General features: G+C 40.3%; 1 protein-coding gene across 1 annotated transcript; it reads left to right on the forward strand.

Annotated features, from left to right (window-relative positions):
- The first annotated feature begins 1,978 nt into the window (after positions 1-1,978).
- LOC133547169 (oocyte zinc finger protein XlCOF22-like) lies at positions 1,979-17,081 on the forward strand. The gene is made up of 3 exons (XM_061892988.1): positions 1,979-2,380; positions 3,769-3,999; positions 14,464-17,081. The coding sequence occupies exons 1-3, from the start codon at positions 2,278-2,280 to the stop codon at positions 15,528-15,530; spliced, it is 1,401 nt and encodes a 466-aa protein (XP_061748972.1). The 5' UTR covers positions 1,979-2,277; the 3' UTR covers positions 15,531-17,081.
- Positions 17,082-17,267: the final 186 nt, after the last annotated feature.

Genomic DNA, 17,267 nt, shown 5'->3' on the forward strand with positions numbered 1-17,267 from the left:
TTTCGGTTGGCATGTCGTTTATGCACACTGTGACAAATCCTTCATCTTGGTCTCTTTGTTGTGGATTTACAGAGTCAATGCAATTTTCTATTTCCAAGCCATCCACGTAGAATGTGTCATTTTCACTTTGGCTGTGTTGATCCACTGTCACATCATGCACAGACTGTCCATAGCACTTGTTTGTGGTAAACTTGGACTGACTCTGTGGCTTTGACTTGCAGCATTTTTTGTACAGATTTTGTTTTTTGCAGCTGTTTTCTTGTTGTAATTCTCGAACACACCACCAGGGTGTGCACATCGAGGAGTCAGTTACTACCACCCTCTCATGCAGTTCTTATGTACAATTACTGTCCTGCTGAAGTCTTAATTAAAGCCAACTTATTCATGCAGCTCGGCACAGTTCTTCCTACGGGTAACCACAAACAACAACAAAACAGTCATTTCACCAAATGATCTACATTGTCCATTTAAATTTTCAAAACAAAGACATACAACTTATTTTCGTAAAAATATTCAAATATTTAACAATGTATTGAAACAACAGTAGCATAAGGAAAGAAAAAAAGAAACAAAATAAATATTACACTTATGATATTATTTTTGTTTTTGATGATCATTTGTTTTCATAATGTATTTTAGAATGTAGGAGGTTTTCATGTCCTCTTTAAATTTGAATTGGCATTACATATATTATATCTATACATCTATATCTGGCAGCACGGTGGCAGAGGGGTTAGTGCGTCTGTGTCACAATACGAAAGTCCTGAGTAGTGAGGGTTCAATCCCGGGCTCGGGATTTTTCTGTGTGGAGTTTGCATGTCCTCCCCGTGAATGCGTGGGTTCCCTCCAGGTACTCCGGCTTCCTCCCACTTCAGAAGACATGCACCTGGGGATAGGCCCCTCCCACCTCCAAAGACATGCACCTGGCGACAGGTTGATTGGCAACACTAAATTGGCCCTAGTGTGTGTGTGAGTGTGAGTGTGAATGTTGTCTGTCTATCTGTGTTGGTCCTGCGATAAGGTGGGGACTTGTCCAGGGTGTACGCCGCCTTCCGCCCAATTGTAGCTGAGATAGGCACCAGCACCCCCCCTCCCAGCCCCACCCCGCGCGACCCCAAAAGGGAATAAGCGGTAGAAAATGGAAAGAGAGATAGATCTATCTATCTATCTATCTATCAATCGATAGATGGATATAATATATATAATGCCACCCTCGGGCAGACGCCATAGGGTGCTAAAAGCTGGTACAAATTCACTAAAAATCAGCTTTTACCCAAGAGCCATAGTAGCACAATATGTCCTTCATGTCCTCATGTGTCATGTTTTTAATTTGTTTCAATTTTTTCGGACTGTAATAAGCAATATTGTTATATGCATGTGTGTATATATATTCATATGCATGCATGTATGCATCTGTGTGGATATATATACATATATAGATACATCTCTTATTTCTATCTACCTTTTTTTTGTACTATTTATATTACCATATTGTACATGCACCTTAGGGGATCTGCTCCAATTTTGTTGTTCTTTGAACCTGTTCACTGCAATAATGACAATAAAACTCTATTCTATTCTATTCTATTCAAAGGAAATTTGAAAAGAACATGAAAACCTCCCACATTCTAAATTACATTATAAAAACGATTAACATCAAAAACGAAAATAATATCATTAATGTAATATTAATTTTGTTTCTTTTTTGTCATTCCTTATGCTACTTTTGTTTGAATATATTTTTAAATTTTGACATTTTTATACGGAAATAAGTTTTATGTCTTTACTATGAAAATTTGAAATGGACAATTTTACTTTTATTTTCATAATAAGTAAATAGTATATAATAAAATATTTTTACCGGTGGCGGAAAGCTGGTTTTACTTATTTCTCTCGCGAGATTTGGAAAATAGCTGCTTACTTATTTGTCTCGCGAGATCTGACAACACTGCGCGCGAACCAAACACGGCGAGGATAAAGCAAGATGGCGTCTGACGGTGAAGACGTTATTGCAGTCGTCACAGTTCAGTGTTCTTAATCTGTGCCTCCATGTACACATATATGTCCTTTATTACACTCTAGTAAATAGAGTAAACATCGTTAATAACTGTTTGCATCCGGTTATATTAGTCTGAGCGCACTTTGATGCTTCTCGAGCTAGCTTAGCCTGCTAGTTAGCTTAGCTTGTTAGCTGCTAACAAAGAGAGGCGGAAGTGATCAAAACACATCACTAAGTAGAGATCAAGTGTGAGTGTAAAGTGTTGTGATTGTGTGAAAATGTGCCAAAGAACGACAGCAGAGTACGAGGAGGAACTTTGTCCAACAAAAGAGGAGAAGGAGCGACAACATGAAAAACATCAAGTTGTGTTACACAGAACAGGTTTGTTTACTTCTTACTCTCACATCTTTACTAACTTTATATTTCATTATTAACACTATTCCTAAATAGATTGTCTGTAGGAAGATTAATTGTTATGTGAGGATGATGCACTAATTGTTTTATCCATCCATCCATCCATTTTCTACCGCTTATTCCCTTTTGGGGTCGCGGGGGGCGCAGGCGCCTATCTCAGCTACAATCGGGCGGAAGGCGGGGTACACCCTGGACAAGTCGCCACCTCATCGCAGGGCCAACACAGATAGACGAACAACATTAACACTCACATTCACACACTAGGGCCAATTTAGTGTTGCCAATCAACCTATCCCCAGGTGCATGTTTTTGGAAGTGGGAGGAAGCCGGAGTACCCGGAGGGAACCCACGCATTCACGGGGAGAACATGCAAACTCCACACAGAAAGATCCCAAGCCTGGATTTGAACCCAGGACTGCAGGAACTTGGTATTGTGAGGCAGACGCACTAACCCCTCTGCCACCGTGAATTGTTTTATGTTCTTCATAAAAACGAGACAGTGCCAGACACACAATATTTATGAGAGTTTGATGTTTGTAACAATGTGTATCAACAAGTTTACACAAAACTCACACAGTCACCAGGGGAATATTCCAGAGAGCAGGTTAAGTGCAAAGTCCTGAGTATGTAAAGCTCGAGAGTTTTACCTCCAAAAATAAGAGAGGTAAGACAAAGTCAGAGTCAGTTACCATGGTGACTGACGCTGTAAACCTAGCCTGATAGCTGGCAGGTTTGACAAGTTATATATGTGTGTCAAAGCATACTGACCTGTTATTTCCTTCATGTCGGTGCACCCTCCCTGAGATCGGTAGGTTGTGAGTTCAAACCCCAACCCAGTCATACCAAATACTATAAAAATGGGACCCATTACTTCTCTGCCTTGCACTCAGCATCAAGGGTTGTAATTGGGGTTTAATCACCATAAAAGTTATTCCCGGGCATGGCCACCGCTGCTGCTCACTGCTCCCCTCACCTCCCAGGGGTTTGATCATGGGTGATGGGCCAAATGCAGGAAATAATCTCCCCACACCTAGTGTGTGTGTGACAATCATTGGTACTTTGACTTTTTAACGTGGCTGTGATTGGCAAAAAAACAAAGCCTGCTCTAAAGATAACATTTTGATCTCATACCATCTCAAACCAATTGGCCGTTCATTATTAAGTGAAATGTTTTATAGTCGCTTAAATTTGTCTTTAACCAAGCAACACTGTTTTATTAAGTTACTCAACTAATCGGAAAATTTCCAGTAGAACACTTGATTAATAACATTTTCAATAGCCACAGCCCTATATTTCATGTACAATTTAATATTCAGCATGTAGGAGTTAAAATGCGTTTTGTTTGTGACCTGTAGACATCCATCAGCTTATTGAACACCAAGAAGAATGTCTCCCTCATCTGCAGGGGGACAGTTTCACTGTAAAGTATCCACAGCCCTCACATTTTAAAGAGGAAGAGGGGGGAGAGTGTCCTGTAGGGCAGGAGGAGGCTGATGTCAGCAAGTTTCCACCGACTGTTGTCTCTGTGAAGACTGAAGAGCATGAAGACAAACCACCTGAGTCCTCACAGCTTCATCACAGTCCAAGTAAGCACAACATCCACATATCATCTAATACAATGTTTGTGACACATGTTCATCCGGGGGCCACATTTATCACTAAAGATGAAGATATGTTTACTTTTTAACACCACCATTTAAAAATGATTGCTCATCAATCATCAACAGTGTAATTGCTGGGGTGTAACCATGTGACCTAGAGGCCGTCCTCCTTACCTCACGTGGTCAAATGAAGGCAAACATTCAATATGGCTACTGTTTATTTACCTTTAGCAGCACATATGTCAGCATATTTCAAAGGTTTAGTGGTGAAGATAAGAGATGTACACCAAGTACCATTTTTTTAGTACTGGTTCCTAATTATGTTGTCCATGAGGACCGTGAAGATTCTGGACTAACGGCACAACTATTTGTATTTTTAATTCCAGCTGACTGACGTAACTATGATACATTTTCACATTGAGTTCAGCTGCCGCTGCTACACATTACAATCAGCTTTAAATAATGACAAATAAGGAAGCAACCAAAGTTTGATGTGTGTGTTATTGAGAAGAAGATGACATAACTGCATTTCACCTTGCACTGCACACATAGTTGACTTCTTTAAATTTTCCTGAAGGAACTCTCCTGAAGGAATCAATGAAGTACTATCTATCTATCTATTTAAGACTTCAAATAAACAGCTGCTGATAAAAGACTTCCCTGCTTTAAAATGTTACAGAACATCATGTTGGAGGTGTTCAAACTCTTGTGCTAATAGAAATGCTATTTAAAATGCCTTTTTTACAGGTTTTTATTTCCACAAATGACATGTAGTACCGACAAGAGTACTGATAAATACTGGTATCGATAAGGAATATTTATTAGGGTATCATATCCATGAATCTATAAATTTACATCCCTACTGAAAATACAAGCCAGATATCTTAAAAAAATAAAATCATTTTTTATTTGGATTTAGTTACTACTCCGGTGTCCAGCAATGTCTCAACACCGTTGAGAGATGAATTAATGTAGTTTATTTTTACTAATTAGCTATGTTTTGTTGATGTTAAACATCAGAATCAGACACATTTTTATTAACCCCCGAGGGGAAATTAAAATGTTCAGCAGAATCCCATTCAAGGTCAGACAAACATTCTAGGGAGACAGAACAGGATCGCTGACGGGTCTGCCAACTTGCGGCGCCCCTTGCAAAAAAGGTGAGATACATACAGGTAAAAAAGTGGGGGCAATGAGAGAAAAAAAAAAAATCGGTCCAAGCCTGGGCCCCTGGAGAGGGGGTCCAGACTGAGGCCAAGGGAAGAAAACAACTCATTGCCATAGCACACATTCCTCTTTCATGTGTGTAAGAGGGAAACATCAAAGAGGACAAAGGACATTAAAAGAGCAGAGCTGATGCAACCAGCCACTTCTACATACATACATGAATAAAAAGTAAAAGAAACATATACAATGTGGTGGCTTTTGCGGTGTCCCACGCCATTGTCTGCTGGGGTGAAGGGAGCTTGGCCAGAGACGGGAGCAGACCCAACAAAGCAACCAAGAGAGCCGACTCCACTCTTGGCCGCCAAACCAAGTCTCGGCCAGTGTCCAGTCCGCATGGATGAGTGAGGATATGTCCAAAGAGACCGAGGTGTCCGATACCTGCTCATTCAGCCAAGACACTGTGAAGCTTTTCCGTCCCGGCGCTCAGTGCTAGCTCCGCAGTCCTGTCTCTTCATCTGCATCTCCTCCAGTCTCTCCAAACGGACTCTGGTGTGGCAGAAACCCAGCAGCTGGTCTCCATGGCCAAAAGGCTCTCGGGAGGCAGATCCAGAAGTTCACAAAAAAGCACCGCAGAAGTCACGAAAGTGCCACCCCTTGTCACACAGTCCCAAAAGGTCCGGACCAAAAGGCAAAAAAAATAAAAATAATAATACACATATATATATATATATATATGTATATATATATAAACATGAAAAGAAGAGGGAAACACAAAAGGATGACACAAGAGCACAGAGTTCCTGCCAACAGCAGCCACTACAGGGTCGCCATCTTGGGGGGAAAAAAAAAAATTGTAGCATACCAGCTACAACAACACACAAATCATAAAAGTTTCCTAAAGGAAAATGTTCATATTTAAATAAGTAGAGTAAATAAATCATAAACAGGATTTTACAGTTTAAATGCAAATGTTGATGCTCCTCTTAGACACTGTTCTTTGTTCTCTTTCGGGTGTACAAGCAGCTGTCTTGTTTGTATGTAAGTGTTTTACTGCTGTGTTTATTTTTTTCATGAGTTTTTGTATTGCTTCGCTGATGTACCGTATGGTTTTGACATCTTGAAAGTCAACGTGGGGACTGATGAGATCCTCAGAGACAGAACAGCGGCAAACCGTTTCCCGCCAAGAAAAAGAAGAGGGCCAAGAAAAAAGTGTCGGCCGCCAAGTCCGCCGCCAAGGGCAAGAAGAGCGACGCCCAAGCAGGACGCTCCTCGTCCAGCCCCAAGAAGTCCAGAGCGGGGAGCAAGTCCAAGGCCATCGTCATGGACTCCAGCACAGACGACGAGAAGCATGACGAGGAAGAGAAGTTGACGGCGAGGGACAAGTGGTCGGAAAAAGAGGAAGAGTCGTTGGAAAAAGAGTTGAAAACTTACCTGCAGGACTAAGTGTGCACTTGGATCTTCAATCCGCCAAACTCTTCCCACATGGGAGGAGTGTGGGAAAGACTAATTGGCATCACTCGCCGTATCCTGGATGCATTGCTCCTTAAGGAGGGAGGCTCTCACCTTTCTCATGAGGTGCTCACCACTCTCATGGCTGAGGTCATGGCAATTATAAACGCAAGACCTCTCATTCCAGTTTCAACTAAACCAGAGATGCCAGCAATACTAACACCTGCAACCTTGCTGACACTGAAGAGAGACGTCATATCTGCACCGCCAGGAGACTTCAACGTGAAAGACATCCACTCACAACAATGGCGGAAAGTCCAATCTCTCTCTGATAGATTCTGGAAGCGATGGAAACAAGAATACCTGTCAACCATACAAACTAGGAGAAGAGACTCGGCTGAACGCCGCTGTGCTACCTCCAGCACGAGCCCCCCCTTCCACAAGCGGATGCCAGACGCTCTCTCTACGGTCTAAAACTACCTCTAGGGGTGAGTGGGGGTAGGAACTGAAAGAGGTAGACAGGGTGGGAGGAAAAGTCACAGGTGGAGGGGTTTCAGAGGGGACTCTGCCACCACCATTGCCCCAATAATCACACATATAATAAACTTCTCAATCAAACAAGGCCAGTTACCCAAGGATTTCAAGATAGCAAGAGTAACCCCCCTTTATAAAAAAAGGAAGCAAATTAGAACCTGGTAACTACCGACCTGTTTCTATGCTCAGTTCCATTTTGAAAGTAATGGAAAAAATAGTTTATGAACAGGTTGATGGATACCTTGCTACTAATAAACTAATGTACAAATTCCAATCCGGCTTCAGAACTAACCACTCCACTGACACATGCCTTCTCTATCTGAGCGAGCTCATCAAACATGAGGTGGACGCGGGCAAATACTGCGGCATGGTCATGCTGGACATTCAGAAGGCCTTTGACACCGTTAACCACGCTATACTGTTGGATAAGCTCAGAGCAATCGGATTCGATGAAACCTCATCAAGCTGGATGCAATCTTACTTGGAGGGGAAGAAACAGGTGGTAGAGGTGCCCCTCCCCTCTCAGTAAGCTGTGGAGTCCCCCAAGGCAGTATACTAGGACCTTTACTGTTCCTAATATACGTGAATGACATGCCATCAGCATGCCACTGTGAATTCTTCCTGTTTGTGGATGACTCGGCCCTGCTGGTATCCGGCAAGGACAAGTCACAGGTGGAACAAATCCTCAGTGCTGAACTACTTAATATTTGCACCTGGTTCTCTGACAACAAGCTATCCATACACTTAGGTAAAACGGAATCCATCCTATATGGGTCCCATATCAACCTTAAAGGGGAACATTATCAGCAGACCTATGTAAGCGTCAATATATACCTTGATGTTGCAGAAAAAAGACCATATATTTTTTTAACCGATTTCCGAACTCTAAATGGGTGAATTTTGGCGAATTAAACGCCTCTCTGTTTATCGCTCTCGGAGTGATGACGTCAGAACGTGACGTCACCTAGGTAGAGAACAGCATTTTTCTCCACCACATTACAAACACAAGTCAAATCAGCTCTGTTATTTTCCGTTTTTTCGACTGTTTTCCGGTACCTTGGAGACATCATGCCTCGTCGGTGTGTTGTCGGAGGGTGTAACAACACGATCAGGGAATGATTCTAGTTGATTTATGTAGAATGTGCATCGATTAGCACGGCATGCTAATCGATGCTAACATGCTATTTAGGCTAGCTGTGTATAAATATTGCAGCATTACGCCTCATTTGTAGCTATATTTACATCCAGCCTTTCCCTCCACCCACATTTAATGTCAAAAAAACACATCCCAATCGACGGATTTAAGTTGCTCCAGTGTCAAGAAATGCGAAAGTCCCTCGTTTGGTTTTTACCGGCGATGCTACGACAGAGATGGCAAGAATGTGTGGATATCATGCGACACTCAAAGCAGATGCATTCCCAACGATAAAGTCAACGAAATCACAAAGGTGAGTTTTGTTGATGTTGTTGACTTATGTGCTAATCAAACATATGCTAACATGCTATTTAGGCTAGCTGTATGTACATTTGAAACCATATTTACATCCAGCGTTTCCTTCCACCCACATTTAATGCAAAACAAACACTTACCAATCGACGGATTTAAGTTGCTCCAGTGTCACAAGATGCGAAAGTCCTGATCGTTTGGTCCGCACATTTTACCGGCGATGCTAACGCAGACATGGCCGAATAGCGTCAATAGCTATTCGCTCAATAGCTGCAGTTTCTTCTTCAATTTCATTTACGCTATCTGCCTCCATACTCCTACCATCCATTTTAATACATGCATAATCTGTTTAATCGCTAAAGCCGCTGAAATCCGAGGCTGAATCCGGGCTAATGTCGCTATATCTTGCTATGGTAACCGCCATGTTGTTTGTATTGGCATCGCTATCTGACGTCACAGGAAAATGAACAGTGGCTTCGCACATAACGAAAATCAATCACGTTAAAGCTTTTTTTTAGGTATATTCCGGGACGGGTAAAATTCTGAAAAAAACTTCGAAAAATAAAATAAGCCACTGGGAACTGATTTTTAGTGGTTTTAACCCTTTTTAAATTGTGATAATGTTCCCCTTTAAGAAAGTCATTGATTTCACTATAAAAGTGGGTGACATTGTTATCACCTGGAAAGATGAGATCACCTACCTACGTTCCATTCTAGAAGCTAATCTTTCCTGCGATAAAATGGCAACCAAGGTAATCAAAAAGGTCAACCAAAGAACGAGATTCCTCTACAGAATCTCCTCTCTGGTCAACAAAAGCACCTTGAATATTCTAGCGGGAACTCTCATTTAACCTTTTTTCGATTACGCTTGCTCCTCCTGGTACCTTAGCACCTCCAAAACCCTTAAATCTAGACTCCAAACATCCCAGAATAAGCTAGTCCGGTTACTTTTAGACATCCACGCCAGATCACACCTCACTCCAACCCACTTCTCCAAAGTGGACTGGCTCAGGGTGGAGGACAGAGTAAAACAACTTGCACTGAGCCTAGTCTATAAAATCCGCTACACCTCCCTGATACCGAAGTACATGTCCAACTACTTCCTGACCGCCATAACCACAACACCAGGGGGAGCTCCACAAACCACGTTAAACCCAGATTCCGATCTAACAAAGGTCTTAACTCATTATCCTTCTATGCCACATAAATGTGGAATGCACTCCCAACAGGTATAAAAGTAAATGCATCTCTATCCTCCTTCAAAACCGCTCTAAAACAACACCTCCAGGCAACTTCAACCCTTTACTAATACCCTCCTCCATTTACATCCCATCTCCCCGGATTATAAATAACCTAATGTAAATAATCAAATGTACTTCTAATGTATATACTTGTTCTTATGCTATGTGAACTCACTATGTTCTCTGCTGGCTGTACATATCCTACCAAGTAAGACCTTCACTGTTTCAATGTCCACATTTCTCTGTTGATGCAATTGTTGATGACTGAAGTACTGATATCAACCAAAGCTCCTCATCCCACCCCCGGATTGTAAATAATGTAAATAATTCAATGTATATACTATGATGATTAACCTGTGTGATGACTGTATTATGCTGATAGCATATATTTGTACCATGAATTGATTAACGTGGACCCCGACTTAAACAAGTTGAAAAACTTATTGGGGTGTTACCATTTAGTGGTCAATTGTACGGAATATGTACTGAACTGTGCAATCTACTAATAAAAGTATCAATCAATCAAATTCAGAAAATAAAGACTTATACTGTGATTGAAAACAAATGTCTTTAAGGAGTGTAAGATTGTCATTTATGTCCCCTGTGGACGACTGAGGGAGTGCCTGCTCTAAAAAAAATTCTTAATCCCCACTATGTTCTGGGGACGTAAGAGGGCTGACGTCACGGGTGCAGTACCCGTGACTACCAGACCAGCCGGAGGAGTCAATAGTAGAAAAACCAAAAGGATTACCAGGCGTGTATGGTGAGTCCTGGACAAGTTGAAAGTGGCTGTGTCCGTGAAGGGTTGATGGTGGAGTCAGCGTGTCTCTGTCGCTAGGCGATGCCCTTCGCCGCGGCTTCCGCCTCTGCCGACGCATGCGAGGGGGTGGGGTGAGACGGGGCGTTGCCGGACCTAGTGGAGTCAAGCGGGACTTGGAGACCTCCAAGCCCCAAGATCATCACATACGGCGCGCCGCGGAATGTCCCAGCCTGCATCGCTTGGGCTAACCTCCACGTTATCCTGTCGAATTCTTCGACTTCCGCTGCGAGAGAAGCTTCATTAGCTCGGACTTTACTGTGACGTCTTGCTGGTATCGTGGTGAAAAGTTGTTCTCTCGTGGGTGCAGTGGAGGATGGAACACAGCGTGAGGGTAAGGATAATGATTTATTATACACTACAAAAACAATTTTTGAACAAAAAACACTTGCACAAGGCACTGAAAACAAAACAAACAGAACTAACGTGGAAGCTAAAAGGAACAAAAAGCGCTAGTATATAAACTACGGACAAGCAAACAATATAGCATGGAAGCTAATCGTATAACAAAAAGTCTTTTACCACAATCGGGAAATGTGACGTCATCTGTTGCGTGTAGCAAACTAAACTCCGAGAACAAAAGGCAAACAAAGACAGGCATATATAGGGGCAGAAATAATCAGAGGCAGCTGCACGTGATCAAAAACAACAAACAGGTGACACTAAATGCGTAACTAGGCAACCGAAACAAACCAGGAAGTACCACCAGAAACTAAAGACGTCAAATACAAAACAGGCTGTGATAACAAAACAGAACAATGACATGGTCCAAGACGTGGACCATGACACCTAAATGGATTCATCTGCTTTGTAACTTTATTAGAACGTCCTGGATTGGTTGTTTGCTGTCTGCCAAGCTGTATAACCTCAACACATATAGTGAGGGCAGAACAACACTCAATAAACGTTTGGGAACTGAGGAAACTAATTGTTGAAGCTTTGAAAGTGGTATTTTTTACCATTATTGCTTGATGTACAGCTTCAGTTGTTCAACAGTCTTGTCGTATTTTACGCTTCATAATGTGCCACACATTTTTGATGGGAGACATGTCTGGACTGCGAGCGGGCCAGGAAAGTACCCGCACTCTTTTACTACGAAGCCACGCTGTTGTAACACATGGCTTGGCATTGTTTTGCTGAAATAAGCAGAGACGTCCATGTTAACGTTGCTTGGTTGACAACATATGTTGCTCCAAAACCTGAATGGACCATTCAGCATTAATGGTGCCTTCACAGATGTGTAAGTTACCCATGCCTTGGGCACAAATACACCCTCATACCATCACACATGCTGGCTTTTGAACTCTGCGCCTAGAACAATCCGGATGGTTATTTTCCTATTTGTTCCGGAGGACACCATGTCCACAGTTTCCAAATATAATTTGAAATGTGGACTCGTCAGACCACAGAACACTTTTCCACTTTGCATCAATCCATCTTAGATGAGCTCGGGCCCAGCCAAGCCGGCGGCGTTCCTGTGTGTTGTTGATAAATGATTTTCGCTTTGCATAGTAGAGTTTTAACTTGCACATACAGATGTAGCGACCAACTGTAGTTACTGACAGTGGTTTTATGAAGTGTTCCTGAGCCCGTGTGGTGATATCCTTTACACACTGACGTCAGTTTTTGATGCAGTACCACCTGAGGGATCAAAGGTCCGTAATATCATCGCTTACGTGCAGTGATTTCTCCAGATTCTCTGAACCTTTTGACGATTTTACGGACCGTAGATGGTAAAGTCCCTAAATTCCTTTCAATAGCTCGTTGAGAAATGTTGTTCTGAAACTGTTCAACAATTTCCTTACAAATTGGTGACCCTCACCCCATCCGTGTTTGTGAATTACTTAGCATGTCATGGAAGCTGCTTTTATAGCCAATCATGGCACCCACCTGTTCCCAATTAGCCTGCACACCTGTGGGATGTTCCAAATAAGTGTTTGATGAGCATTCCTCAACTTTATCAGTATCCATTACCACCTTTCCCAACTTCTTTGTTACGTGTTGCTGGCATCAAATTCCAAAGTTAATGATTATTTGCAAAAAAAAAAATGTTTATCAGTTTGAACATCAAATATGTTGTCTTTGTAGCATATTCAACTGAATATGGCTTGAAAATAATTTGCAAATCATTGTATTCCGTTTATATTTACATCTAACACAATTTCCCAACTCATATGGAGACAGGGTTTGTAGAATTAGCTTTCATCATCTTAGAGGTGAGAAAACAGTTCAGTATGTCAATATAGCAGCATAAGCTAGTTACTTCTGTGATCAACGCGCCGCTAAAAGTAGGTCCTTAATATTAGCGCTTATAATAACAATATCATTAATACTTGGTTAATATTCAGGTCACAAAATGTAAAATGAGTATTGTTGGCAATTTTTTTGGATGTTTTTTGGAGGACTTTGTGGGTCTAACAGAGGAGCTCCCATTGACTCCAATGTTAGCTGATTTTTTGCTCATGATTATTTAATAATTAAAATTCATAAAAGTTTGAAACAAATGTCTTACATAAGGATTGTGAATGATAGGTGACATTTCTAAAAAGTGCAGTTTCCTTTGAATTTGTCAGATAAGTAAACAGCCCTTCAAATTAAAGATGTAAAACAATTGAGGTTGTTTATAGATATTATCCACTATGAAGTTACAGTCAAACGAAGCACACAAGGGAAAGTAAATAAATAAATAAATAAATGGGTTGTACTTGTATAGCGCTTTTCTACCTTCAAGGTACTCAAAGCGCTTTGACTCTACTTCCACATTTACCCATTCACACACACATTCACACACTGATGGAGGGAGCTGCCATGCAAGGCGCCAACCAGCACCCATCAGGAGCAAGGGTGAAGTGTCTTGCTCAGGACACAACGGACGTGATGAGGTTGGTTCTAGGTGGGATTTGAACCAGTGACCCTCGGGTTGCGCACGGCCACTCTCCCACTGCGCCACGCCGTCCCTAAAAGTACATTCATATACACATGAAGTACACACATGTGTAAGAATCATGTTAACCACCAAAATATTGTCTCGTTCTCCTAAATCCAATATCGAGTATCCTTTGGTGAGCTGACCGTATCGTCACACCCTTAGTTGAAAGCACACCATCCCCATGACATGACACTTCCACGAGATGTAGAACAGTAGTCCCACATTTTAGACATACACACACATCTGAAGAATATTAAAATTAAATATATTTGGTGGGCCAAACAAAATGACTTGACGAACCAATGTTTGGTATGGGCGATATGACCTCAAATCTATATCCTAATAACAATATGTCACAATATATAATTTGATATATGATTGAGAATAGAATAATTTCAAAATAGGTACACAAGCTCCTAATTTGGCAGCTGACATATGCAGTAACATATTGTTCGTTTCTAATAGTATTATTTTGTCAAAACAGTTATTATTAATGTACTTGTTTATTTACTGTTAATATCTGGTTACTTTATTTGAGAAAATAATACTGGAAATGTAATATTTTACTGCATATTTCAGCAACTAAATTAGGAGCCTGTGTAGCCTGTTTTAAAATGGTTCTATCAGTAATTCTAAATGAAATACTGTATCGCAAAATCAATTTTAAACCATATCGGTCATCCATAGTAAAAAGTCCTGTCCTGGTTTTTGTTTCTTTTCCTGTGAATAATGTTGTAAAGAGCAGCGTGTTTGTGCGTCACTGAGATTTCAAGACAGTTCATACGATAACTTGTTTTTCCTAAGTGCATGTAAAAGTACTGAATGCATTGTGTGACTGAGCACAGATGCTGTGTTTGTCTTGCAGATGTCTGTGAAGAACATCTTCACCCTGAGCAACAGAAGTGGAGCTTCAGGATGCGGACAGAGGAGCCACAGCCCTCCCACATTAAGAAGGAAGAGGAATACCCACTGATACCCCATTTTAAAAAGGAAGAGGAGGACCCACTGACACCCCATTTTAAAAAGGAAGTGGTGGATCCACTGACTCCTCACTCTAAGGAGGAAGAGGAGGACCCAGTGACCCCTTACATTAAAGAGGAAGAGGAGGAAGAGGGCATCAGTCAGCCTAAATGGTTGGAGGAGTTCCCAGTGACTGGTGTCCCTGTGAAGAGTGAAGATGATGAGGTGAAAGGTGAAAGTGAGGAGAGGGGAGGGGGGGAGCCTCCAAGCAGCAGCTCAACACAACACATGACAACAGAAGCTGATGGAGACCACTGTGGAGGATCACAAGCAGACAAGCTCTTAGCTCCACTATCAGATAGTGAGGACACAACGTCACACTCTCCTGACACTGATGATGAAGACTCTAAAGATGATAAGACATGTCACACTGACAACACTCACTTCGCATCTTCTCACTGTCACAAAACTTTTAAATACCATTGTCGTCTGAAATCACACATGAGAACACACACTGGAGAAAAACCTTTTTCTTGCTCAGAATGTGGTAAAGGTTTTACACGAAGTCAACATTTGAAAGTACACATGAGAACACACACTGGAGAAAGACCTTTTTTATGTTCAATCTGTGGGAAAGTTTTTATTCAAAGGTACTATTTAAAATCACACATGAGTACACACACTGGAGGAAAACATTGTTCCTGCTCAGAATGTGGTAAAAATTATACTCAAAGCCATAATTTGAAAACACACATGAGAATAGACACTGGAGAAAAACCTTTTTCATGTTCAATCTGTGGTAAAAATTTTACTCGAAGGCAAAATTTTAAAACACACATGACAATACACACTGGAGAAAAACCTTTTTCATGTTCAATTTGTGTCAAAAATTTTACTCAAAGGCAATCTTTGAAAGTACATATGAGATTACACAATGGAGAAAAAAAATGTTTCCTGCTCAGACTGTGGTAAAAGTATCGTACTAAATCAAAGTTTAAAAGTACATATGAGAACACACACTGGAGTAAAACGTTTTTCATGTTCAATCTGTGGTAAAAATTTTACTCGGAGGCAACATTTTAAAACACACATGACAATACACACTGGAGAAAAAACCTTTTTCATGTTCAATTTGTGTTAAAAATTTTACTCAAAGGCAATCTTTGAAAGTACATATGAGATTACCACTGGAGAAAATAAAATTTCCTGCTCAGAATGTGGTAAAAGTTTTGTAATAAATCAAGGTTTAAAAGTACATTTGAGAACACACACTGGAGAAAAACCTTTTTCATGTTCAATCTGCGGTAAAGATTTTACTCAAAAGAAGCATTTCAAAGCACACATGACACTACACACTGGAGAAAAACCTTTTTCATGTTCAATCTTTGGTAAAAAATCTATTCGAAGGCAACATTTAAAAACACACATGAGAATACACACTGGAGAAAAACCTTGTTCCTTCTCATAATGTGGTAAAAGTTTTGTCATAAGACAAAGTTTAAAAGTAAAAATGAGAACACACGCTGGTGAAAAACCTTTCATATGTTCAGTATGTTGTAAAAGTTATACAGAAGGACGACAATTAAAATTACACATGAGAACACACTCTGGTGAAAAACCATACTCCTGTTCAATCTGCAACAGAAGCTTTAGTGAGCGATCAACCCTTGTAGCACACATGAGAAGACACCCAGGAGAGAAAGTGTTGAGTTGCAGTGTGTGTGGTGAAAGATTGTCTTCTAAGTACCAGTGTAAGAAACACAAGTGTGCTGGTGAGAACAGCAGCAGCAAATGAAACTGCAGGATTTGAAATAAACTGTCCAGACTTTCATTTTGACTTTCTAACAACATCAGCACATATAACATGTGTGACATCATTGTTGTTTGTCTAACAATCTGTTTAATATGCTTCTACATTTATAGATTAGACACTTCAGATTAGTGTGTTTATTACAGTCAAGTACATGAGTTAATATACACATTTGTGTACTTTGAAATGAACACAACAATTTGACTGAAAAGGTGAGAATAAACAGTACATAAAATTATGTTACATGCAATAAACATTTTATGTGTAAATATCCATAATTTACCTCTATACTTATTCATAATAGTGTTTTATATGTTTTTTGAAAAATTACGTGTTACATATTTTATTTTCTAATTGTAGATGATTCCATAGATGAATTCCTTTTATATGATGTACATATTTGTTTTACATGTGTTCATACCTTTGCTTTTGAGTACACATAAATCCCTCTTAGTTCATATTTACTGCTTCACATCTGAAACATCTTCTGGACCACTTCTGGAAGCATATTATTATTTACTTTATACATCATTTGAACAGTTGTCTTTTATACAAGACCTTTTACTTTTATAATGTGTGATTTTTTGAATAATTTGTTGGGTCTCTATAATCCATTCTATTAGTTGTCTTTATTACTTTCTTGTGTAATATGATGATTGTTGTGTGATTGTTTTATATGTATGTCCCCAGACCTTTATGCAATAAACAATGTATGTTTCAACTGAAGTTGGGTACAATAATTCTAGTTAATATTTGTATGTATTTTATTCTCTTTAGTATTGCACTCCATTGTTTTATTGTTTTCTTTATATGACTTACATGTAGTGTCCAGTTTACTTCATCATCTATATTAACTCAGAAAAATGCGATTACCTTAATTCCTTTGATTTCAATATTAT

The sequence above is a fragment of the Nerophis ophidion genome, unplaced genomic scaffold (assembly GCF_033978795.1).
Source record: "Nerophis ophidion isolate RoL-2023_Sa unplaced genomic scaffold, RoL_Noph_v1.0 HiC_scaffold_77, whole genome shotgun sequence".
NCBI lineage: Eukaryota > Metazoa > Chordata > Actinopteri > Syngnathiformes > Syngnathidae > Nerophis > Nerophis ophidion.

Coding starts and splice junctions, on each gene's coding strand:
- LOC133547169 (XM_061892988.1), top strand. CDS start 2,278: ATGTGCCAAAGAACGACAGCAGAGTACGAGGAGGAACTTTGTCCAACA. Junction 2,381..3,768: donor AGTTGTGTTACACAGAACAG/GTTTGTTTACTT, acceptor TGTGACCTGTAG/ACATCCATCAGCTTATTGAA. Junction 4,000..14,463: donor ACAGCTTCATCACAGTCCAA/GTAAGCACAACA, acceptor TTTGTCTTGCAG/ATGTCTGTGAAGAACATCTT.